General features: G+C 50.1%; 1 protein-coding gene across 1 annotated transcript in view; it reads right to left on the minus strand.

The window, feature by feature from the left end:
* The window catches only part of LOC143293147 (uncharacterized), an 80,032-nt gene that overhangs the window by 11,261 nt on the left and 57,900 nt on the right, over positions 1-10,871 (minus strand). Inside the window, exons 16-17 of the mRNA XM_076604063.1 lie at positions 7,585-7,713; positions 4,400-4,444 (exon numbers count right to left, since the gene is read on the minus strand). Of these exons, the coding sequence (XP_076460178.1) occupies positions 4,400-4,444; positions 7,585-7,713 (174 nt within the window). The remainder of the gene's footprint in view (positions 1-4,399; positions 4,445-7,584; positions 7,714-10,871) is intronic.

Below are 10,871 nucleotides of genomic sequence, written 5' to 3' on the forward strand. Positions count from 1 at the left end.
CACACACACAAACCCTTCCCCCACACACCTCTCAACACACAACCCCCCCCCCAACACCCCCCACCCCACACACCCTTACTGCCACATACACACGCACTGCAATCTCCCCCCCCCCCCCACACACACACACACAAATCCCCCCCCCCCTCCTCCGCACCTTCCCTCCACCCCACAACACACATCCCCCCTCCCATACACACATCCCCCCAACACACACACCCCTCCCATACACACATCCCCCCAACACCTCCCCCCCCTCCCATACACACATCCCCCCAAAACGCCCGCCCCTCCCATACACACATCCCCCCAACACACACACCCCTCCACACCCCTCCCATACACACATCCCCCCAACACCCCCCCCCTCCCATCCACACATCCCCCCTCCCATACACACATCCCCCCAACACACACCCCCTCCCATACACACATCCCCCCAACACCCCCCCCCCCTCCCATCCACACATCCCCCCTCCCATACACACATCCCCCCAACACACACCCCCTCCCATCCACACATCCCCCCTCCCATACACACATCCCCCCAACACACACCCCCTCCCATCCACACATCCCCCCTCCCATACACACATCCCCCCAACACACACACCCCTCCACACCCCTCCCATACACACATCCCCCCAACACACACCCCCTCCCATCCACACATCCCCCCTCCCATACACACATCCCCCCAACACACTCCCCCTCCCATACACACATCCCCCCAACACACACCCCCTCCCATCCACACATCCCCCCTCCCATACACACATCCCCCCTCCCATACACACATCCCCCCAACACACACCCCCTCCTATACACACATCCCCCCAACACACACCCCCTCCCATCCACACATCCCCCCAACACACACACCCCTCCCATACACACATCCCCCCAACACCCACCCCCCCCTCCCATACACACATCCCCCCAACACACCTGTCACATCTCATGACAAAATCAGATGTGAGTACTAAACCCCCTCGTTCACCCACCCCATTCTAGCTAGAGAGCAGTGTGGGTTGGGCTGCTTGCACGAGATTTTCAGTCTGTCTCAGTCTCAGTTCAGGCTGTCACTGAACTGAGATCAGCCTCTTCCTTGTCAACAAATGACAAGATTCTGGGCTTTTCGCCCGCGACTGTCAGAGGAGGCAGCCGTGCCAGTCTTTGGCTCTCTTCAGGGCTGTTTGCCCGTCTGGACGCTTGTAGTGGGGATCAGTTTCCCCCGAGTGGTCGTGGTCTCTGTGTGCTCTGTGTGAACTTCCAGCTTTGGGGTAGCGGTTCCTCTTCTGGAAGGTAAGAGGCGACTGTAAAGACAGTCCTAACCTGTGTTCTGTCTGTCTGTCTTGTGTTCATGTCCGTGAATGAGAGAGAGAGAGATAGGAGGGAGCGAATATTTGAGTAAATATAATACTTTGCTCTTTTATGTGCATTTGTAGGATGCGTATGCATTTTTAGACATAAATTTTATAAGAATGTGATAAAATATTTGTTACGTGTATTAAAGGGTTCAACCGTAAAATCTAGATTTAAGTCTTCCTTGTGAACCCCTTCAGTTATTCGTTCTATTAATGTGTGCGTATGTGTGTCACTGTATTATATATGATACATAAGCTAGAATATTCCAAACTACCCCCTTATCCTTTTCCGTTATCCTTGCTCTTGGGTGTGGTTGTTGTCAGCCTTTTAAACTTCCGAAATAGCGCAGCTGAGTAAAATTGAACTATTCTGTAGCCCATGTGTTGATCAGGGAGGGGTTAAACTGAAATTTTGTAAGATTTGTTTTCTTTACGAATTCTGGGCTGGGTACATTTAGGTTGTTTAATTGGGGTTGTCCAAAAGTGAATCCTACCAGTGGATAATAGGCTATATAAAGTGGTTTCAGCATTCCCACTTTCGTGTTTATCCACGGACTTCCCTACTCTTCCACTGACCCTCCACTGTCTCCCCGGGAACCCCTCTGCCTGCCTTTGACTTCCTTGGTCCAGGCCTCCGTTGGCTGCTGCCGCCTGCCGCTGGCTTCCGTCGCCAGCGTTCTCTGGCCTGGCGCTCAGCTGTCTGGGTGTTCGTCTCTTCGTCTTCGTCGTCACTGCTCTTCGTCTTCGTCGTCACTGTTCGTGTTCGTCGTCGCTGTCCTTCGTCTTCGTCGTCGCTGTTCTTCGTCGTCGTCACTCACTGTTCGTCTTAGTCGTCACTGTTCGTCTCCGTCGTCACTGTTCCTCGTCGTCGTCACTTACTGTTCGTCGTCGTCGTCACTACATCATTAACGTTGTGCTCGTTTCCTTATCTTAAAGCTCTGGGGTTTTTTTGTGTGTGGGTTTGTTTTTGTGTGTGTGTGTGTTTTATTTATCCATTGTTATTTAAGTGTTGTTGCAGCTGGGGTTGTGGTTATTGTTTGTGGGCAAGCTAGGTGTGTGATTAAACAAATGTATGTGAACCCCGGATTGTTGTAGTCTGTGTTTGTGTTGTCTGGGTGTTAGTGCTGGGCTGGGTGGGGGTTTCTAGTCCGCTCTCTTATAGAGCGTGACACCCCCCCCCTCCTATACACACATCCCCCCAACACACACCCCCTCCCATACACACATCCCCCCAACACACACCCCCTCCCATACACACATCCCCCCAACACACACCCCCCTCCCATACACACATCCCCCCAACACACACCCCCTCCCATCCACACATCCCCCCAACACACCCCCCCTCCCATCCACACATCCCCCCAACACACACACCCCTCCCATACACACATCCCCCCAACACCCCCCCTCCCATCCACACATCCCCCCAACACTCCCCCCTCCCATACACACATCCCCCCAACACTCCCCCCTCCCATACACACATCCCCCCAACACCCCCCCCTCCCATACACACATCCCCCCAACACCCCCCCCCTCCCATACACACATCCCCCCAACACCCCCCCCTCCCATACACACATCCCCCCCAACACCCCCCTCCCATCCACACATCCCCCCTCCCATACACACATCCCCCCAACACCCCCCTCCCATACACACATCCCCCCTCCCATACACACATCCCCCCTCCCATACACACATCCCCCCTCCCATCCACACATCCCCCCATAACCCCCCTCCCATACACACATCCCCCCAACACACACCCCCCCCCTCCCATCCACACATCCCCCCTCCCATCCACACATCCCCCCATCACCACCCCCCCCCTACACACATCCCCCCTCCCATCCACACATCCCCCCCCCCATACACACATCCCCCTCCCATACACACATCCCCCAACACCCCCCTCCCATACACAAATCCCCCCTCCCATCCACACATCCCCCCTCCCATCCACACATCCCCCCCCCATACACATATCCCCCCTCCCATACACACATCCCCCCAACACACACACACCCCCCAACACACATCCCCCCTCCCATACACACATCCCCCCAACACACACACACACCCCAACACACATCCCCCCTCCCATACACACATCCCCCCAACACACATCCCCCCCAACACACATCCCCCCTCCCATACACACATCCCCCCCAACACACATCCCCCCTCCCATACACACATCCCCCCCAACACACATCCCCCCTCCCATACACACATCCCCCCCAACACACATTCCTCCCTCCCATACACACATCCCCCCTCCCATACACACATCCCCCCAACACACATCCCCCCTCCCATACACACATCCCCCCCAACACACATCCCCCCTCCCATACACACATCCCCCCCAACACACATCCCCCCCAACACTCATCCCCCCTCCCATACACACATCCCCCCTCCCATACACACATCCCCCCAACACTCATCCCCCCCTCCCATACACACATCCCCCCTCCCATACACACATCCCCCCTCCCATACACACATCCCCCCTCCCATACACACATTCCCCCAACACACATCCCCCCTCCCATACACACATCCCCCTCTCCCATACACACATTCCCCCAACACACACAGACCCTCCCATCCACACACAAACACAAACATGTGCTCACGTCCATCCATCCACTCCAGCCCACCACAACCACACACATGCGCACGTGCACACGATTATGCACTCACTCACAGCGCACACACACACACACACACACACACACACACACACACACAAACGCTCACGCACGCAATAACGCACACGCACACACACACCTCCACACATACCTCCCCACAAACATATACACCCACCCCAACCTCTCCCCCCCCCCTCCCACCACACACACACACATAACGCCGCACCCCCCACGCACATACATAAACACACACGCCCACCAACTTCACGCTAACCCCTCTTCACACACACACACATTCACACACACACACACACACACACACACACACACTCCAAGCCAAAATAGTGTAACTGTGGGTTTTGTTTTTACCCGTTCCATCATCCGAACTGGAGGGCATTGCGGGAGACTCGGACACTGTGGAGAAGACGAAAAAAACATGAAGGAAAAGGCAACATCAACAACATCAAACAAGCTACCAGGCAAAAACAAATACATAATCACAATCTGATCATGATGAAAGTAAAAGGCCCACGTTGCTCAGGTGTATATGCATATGTATTAAGAAAAAACCTTTGTCACCGTTGCAGATTCGGTGGACTGTGATTCAGTGATCAGTGTCGTGGATTGGACACCAGGTCCTTGGGAAAGGGAATATTCAGTGATCAGTGTCGTGGATTGAACACCACGTCCCTGGGAAAGGAAATATTCAGTGATCAGTGTCGTGGATTGGACACCACGTCCCTGGGAAAGGGAATATTCAGTGATCAGTATCGTGGATTGGACACCACATCGACTCAATTCCATCCTGTCCCTTTTCCTGGTTTCCCACCACCCAACCTTCAACATCTACATCTCCACATTCACTTTCCTTTTCACATCATCATTATACGCACATACAGACTTGCCGTCACATCAGCAGAAGGCACATAAAGTACAAAAGCTATTTGGTTTGAGTGAAATTATTGACATTTTCTGGATAGCCAAGGCTTTCAAGAGAGAGAGAGAGAGTATCAACATTTTTTTCTATTGAACGCATAGTGAGTGACCTGCCGTCTGTTGATATATTTGCTTTAGATATGTACCACAAGGCAAAGCAAGAGAAAAATGCCATGTTTACCTGTGTTCGTAAAAGGTTTGCAAGCTAAAGAGTGAAAATAGTACAGGCCACATCCTTGACGGACGCCATTTGGCAGTTGAAAAACTCGGCATAATCACTATTTACTTTGGCGCATGATCCCAGAGAGTTATACATGGCTGTCAGCATGAAGTAAATTTTCTCTTTAATTCCCTGATTTTAAATAGTCTCCAATAACTGTTCATGATTTACTGGGTCAAAGGCCTTTCTAAAGTCAACAAAAGCAACGTACAATGTCTGTCTTTTCTTGCCTAAACATTTCTGGGCTATAGCAAACAAATTAAAGATCTGGTTAGTTGTAGAATCATTTTTGTGGAAACCAACTTGGCTTTCTAAGATTTTATTGTTGTCTTCTAACCACTTGTAAAACCTTGAGTATAGCAGAGAAGTAAAGTAGTTACTGAGAACATTCAGCGACGAAACTCCTCTGTAGTTGTCAGCTGAATGTCTGTCCCTTTTCTGTGGATGGGGCTATGATGGCCTTTGTCCATTTAGTAGGATATACACCTTTGTCAAAGATGGAGTTAAAAAGCTTTGTCAGGTAACTCACTCCTTTCCCACCGCTGATTTTAAGCATTTCGGCGAAAGCCGTCAATCCCAGAAGACTTTCCTGTCTTTAGTTTCCTTACCGCTTGTTGCATCTCTTCGTCTGTAATTTTTCTGTTGAGAACACTGTCCGCTTCATTCGGCATCTCGTTTGGAATTTGGTTATCAGAGCTAGTATTCTTATCATTGCTGCAAAACACACTTTGGAAGTGGTGACTCCACTCTGACATATCTTTTCACTGCTTTTGATTTTGACACACCTGCTATACCCTTTAATTCTTTCCAGAAAGCGTATGAGTTATGCAAATTGTTTATCAAAGATTTAGCTTTATTTCGTCTGAATGCCCGCTTTTTGTCTCATTCTAACCAATTGTACTCTTTCTTTGTTTCCACGAAATCTGTTCTGTCTTCGACATCTTCTGTCTTGCGAAACCATCGTAATTTTTCTTTGCATTTTCTTTTTGCTGCTTTACAATCCTTGTCAAACCATGCAGAATGTTTCTGTCCTTTGAATATTTTGCACTTCTTTATCCTGCACTTGCAGGCCGATTTATGCCGTTAACAAATTCCCCAACGCTCCATCCGTGTTGACATCTAATGTAGCTTCTGCCTGTTGTCCATCCGTGTTGACATCTAATGTAGCTTCTGCCTGTTGTCCATCCGTGTTGACATCTAATGTAGCTTCTGCCTGTTCTCCATCCGTGTTGACATCTAATGTAGCTTCTGCCTGTTGTCCATCCGTGTTGACATCTAATGTAGCTTCTGCCTGTTGTCCATCCGTGTTGACATCTAATGTAGCTTCTGCCTGTTGTCCATCCGTGTTGACATCTAATGTAGCTTCTGCCTGTTCTCCATCCGTGTTGACATCTAATGTAGCTTCTGCCTGTTCTCCATCCGTGTTGACATCGAATGTAGCTTCTGCCTGTTCTCCATCCGTGTTGACATCTAATGTAGCTTCTGCCTGTTCTCCATCCGTGTTGACATCTAATGTAGCTTCTGCCTGTTCTCTATCCGTGTTGACATCGAATGTAGCTTCTGCCTGTTGTCCATCCGTGTTGACATCGAATGTAGCTTCTGCCTGTTCTCCATCCGTGTTGACATCTAATGTAGCTTCTGCCTGTTCTCCATCCGTGTTGACATCTAATGTAGCTTCTGCCTGTTCTCTATCCGTGTTGACATCGAATGTAGCTTCTGCCTGTTGTCCATCCGTGTTGACATCGAATGTAGCTTCTGCCTGTTCTCCATCCGTGTTGACATCTAATGTAGCTTCTGCCTGTTCTCTATCCGTGTTGACATCGAATGTAGCTTCTGCCTGTTGTCCATCCGTGTTGACATCTAATGTAGCTTCTGCCTGTTCTCCATCCGTGTTGACATCTAATGTAGCTTCTGCCTGTTCTCTATCCGTGTTGACATCGAATGTAGCTTCTGCCTGTTGTCCATCCGTGTTGACATCGAATGTAGCTTCTGCCTGTTCTATCAGTTTACACAACTCCTCACTGTTGATAACTTTCGTTACTTCATGTTCTTTCCCATGATCCTAATCAACCTGTCGACCGACTCATATTCATTACGTTTTTGTGATTCATTCACTTGATGTACATGCTTCATCGTGTGTCAATGTTCACTTGGTCAGATTAAAAACAAATGTGGACAAAGAGTGACGCGACATGCATGGAGAGAAGCAGATCACAGGACATAATCCAGTCAACTGTGCTAGGGCCATGGGGTGTAAGGATAGGGGAGGGTAGAAAATGTGGAAAATAAACGTAACTGGGGTGGGGGGTGAGAGACAGACAGACAGACAGACAGAGACAGACAGATAAACAGAGACAGAGAGAAATAGAGACAGAGAGGGACAGAGACAGAGACTCACGGCAGCTGTAGTCCCGGAGATTGACGACGAAGGCCTGTTTGCAGGCACAGGTGTCGTTCTTCGTGCAGAAGGCGTTGGGGTCCACACAGCCCGGGTTACACCGCCCCGTCACTCGCCCTGCCCTGGGCACTGACACATCCACAACACTGCGTCACACTGTCTGCTGTTACGTCGCTGCTGCTGCTGGGGGTGGTGATAAAGGTGGTGGGGGTGGTGATAAAGGTGGTGCGGGTGGTGATAAAGGTGGTGCGGGTGGGGGTGGTGATAAAGGTGGTGGTGGATGGTGGTGGTAGAGGTGATGGTGGTGGAGGTGATGGTGGAGGAGGTGGGGGTGGCGATAAATGTGGTGGTGGGTGGTGGTGCTGTTGGTGGTGGTGGTGGTGGTGGTGGTCTTGATGCTGTTGGCACTGCTGTTGTTGCGTCAGGTTGTACAGTGTTGTTGTTGTTGTTGTCGTAGTATCGTTTATTTGTGCAGCGTTGTTGTGTTGCAGGACCTTGTGGAGGTTGGTTGAGCTGTGTTGTACAGTGTCACTGCTTGTGTGGTGTGCAGTATTGGGTTGAGCTGTGTTGTACAGTGTCACTGCCTGTGTGGTGTGCAGTATTGGGTTGAGCTGTGTTGTACAGTGTCACTGCCTGTGTGGTGTGCAGTATTGGGTTGAGCTGTGTTGTACAGTGTCACTGCCTGTGTGGTGTGCAGTATTGGGTTGAGCTGTGTTGTACAGTGTCACTGCCTGTGTGGTGTGCAGTATTGGGTTGAGCTGTGTTGTACAGTGTCACTGCTTGTGTGGTGTGCAGTATTGGGTTGAGCTGTGTTGTACAGTGTCACTGCCTGTGTGGTGTGCAGTATTGGGTTGGGTTGGGTTGTACAGTGTCACTGCTTGTGTGGTGTGCAGTATTGGGTTGAGCTGTGTTGTACAGTGTCACTGCCTGTGTGGTGTGCAGTATTGGGTTGAGCTGTGTTGTACAGTGTCACTGCCTGTGTGGTGTGCAGTATTGGGTTGAGCTGTGTTGTACAGTGTCACTGCTTGTGTGGTGTGCAGTATTTGGTTGAGCTGTGTTGTACAGTGTCACTGCCTGTGTGGTGTGCAGTATTGGGTTGAGCTGTGTTGTACAGTGTCACTGCTTGTGTGGTGTGCAGTATTGGGTTGAGCTGTGTTGTACAGTGTCACTGCCTGTGTGGTGTGCAGTATTGGGTTGGGTTGGGTTGTACAGTGTCACTGCTTGTGTGGTGTGCAGTATTGGGTTGAGCTGTGTTGTACAGTGTCACTGCCTGTGTGGTGTGCAGTATTGGGTTGAGCTGTGTTGTACAGTGTCACTGCCTGTGTGGTGTGCAGTATTGGGTTGAGCTGTGTTGTACAGTGTCACTGCTTGTGTGGTGTGCAGTATTTGGTTGAGCTGTGTTGTACAGTGTCACTGCCTGTGTGGTGTGCAGTATTGGGTTGAGCTGTGTTGTACAGTGTCACTGCTTGTGTGGTGTGCAGTATTGGGTTGAGCTGTGTTGTACAGTGTCACTGCCTGTGTGGTGTGCAGTATTGGGTTGAGCTGTGTTGTACAGTGTCACTGCCTGTGTGGTGTGCAGTATTGGGTTGAGCTGTGTTGTACAGTGTCACTGCTTGTGTGGTGTGCAGTATTTGGTTGAGCTGTGTTGTACAGTGTCACTGCCTGTGTGGTGTGCAGTATTGGGTTGAGCTGTGTTGTACAGTGTCACTGCCTGTGTGGTGTGCAGTATTGGGTTGAGCTGTGTTGTACAGTGTCACTGCTTGTGTGGTGTGCAGTATTGGGTTGAGCTGTGTTGTACAGTGTCACTGCTTGTGTGGTGTGCAGTATTGGGTTGGGTTGGGTTGTACAGTGTCACTGCTTGTGTGGTGTGCAGTATTGGGTTGAGCTGTGTTGTACAGTGTCACTGCTTGTGTGGTGTGCAGTATTGGGTTGGGCTGTGTTGTACAGTGTCACTGCCTGTGTGGTGTGCAGTATTGGGTTGAGCTGTGTTGTACAGTGTCACTGCCTGTGTGGTGTGCAGTATTGGGTTGAGCTGTGTTGTACAGTGTCACTGCCTGTGTGGTGTGCAGTATTGGGTTGAGCTGTGTTGTACAGTGTCACTGCCTGTGTGGTGTGCAGTATTGGGCTGAGCTGTGTTGTACAGTGTCACTGCCTGTGTGGTGTGCAGTATTTGGTTGAGCTGTGTTGTACAGTGTCACTGCCTGTGTGGTGTGCAGTATTGGGTTGAGCTGTGTTGTACAGTCTTAAAAGCAATGGCAACCAAAGGAATTGAACAACGCCACCTCTTCCTGCTATACCAATCACTCGTCCTCAGTGTGATCGACTACGGACTTGGGCTAACAACACCGTCTCAAAGCAACCTCCTAAAATTAGAAAGAGTCCAAAATGAAGCTATGAGGCTGATCCTTGGAACAACAAAAGACACGCCCACAGAAACCATGCGATACCTGCTTGACCTTCCTTCAGTGCAGGCCAGAAACAAGTTAGAACAGGTCAAGACCTACTTCAAAGCATTAGAAAACCCTCAAAACCCACTGCATGACGCAGTCAAAGAACCAAAAGGCAGCCGTCTAGGACGAGGAAGATCATGGATGGGGCAAGCAGAAGACACAATCCAGCTAGTATGCCGACTTCAAGACCTGAAAGAAACAAAAGAATGGGAGAAAAACCCCGAAAACCTCAACCATCTATTCAACACAGTCATTTCACCCACTCTAGGAAGACATTGTCGGGAATGGCCAGAGGGCAAAACTGATGCGGAAGTGAAGCTGCTTATAGAAGAAAACAGTAAAGAAGAGGACATCATCATATACACAGATGGCTCAGTCACCAAAGACCAGTCTGGCTGGGGATTCACTGCGAAACAAAATGGAAAAACAATTTGGGAAGAGAATGCTGCCTACAAAGTCACAACCTCCAGCCTAACGATGGAAGTTGAAGCTGTGACACATGCCCTCCAGTGGCTATCGTCCTTCCATACGCCCGGAAACCAACATGCCATGATTCTAACCGACTCAATGAACCTCATACAGAAAATTGAAAACGGAATGGGAAGCCCAGAGTGGCATAACGCAATGCGCAACTTTCAGATTAAAAAACTCACATGGTCATACTGCCCGGGACATGCAGGTGTTAAGGGAAATGAGCGAGCTGACAGACTTGCTGGTAACGCAACACCAACGAGCGGCCTACATCTAGGAAAATCGGAAATCCTCAGAAAAGTCAAAGAATACCAAAAAGAACAGGTACAAGGCCATCACACCATCGATCGCCTCAAAGAAATAGAA

This window comes from Babylonia areolata, chromosome 18 (genome assembly GCF_041734735.1).
Source record: "Babylonia areolata isolate BAREFJ2019XMU chromosome 18, ASM4173473v1, whole genome shotgun sequence".
Lineage (NCBI taxonomy): Eukaryota > Metazoa > Mollusca > Gastropoda > Neogastropoda > Buccinidae > Babylonia > Babylonia areolata.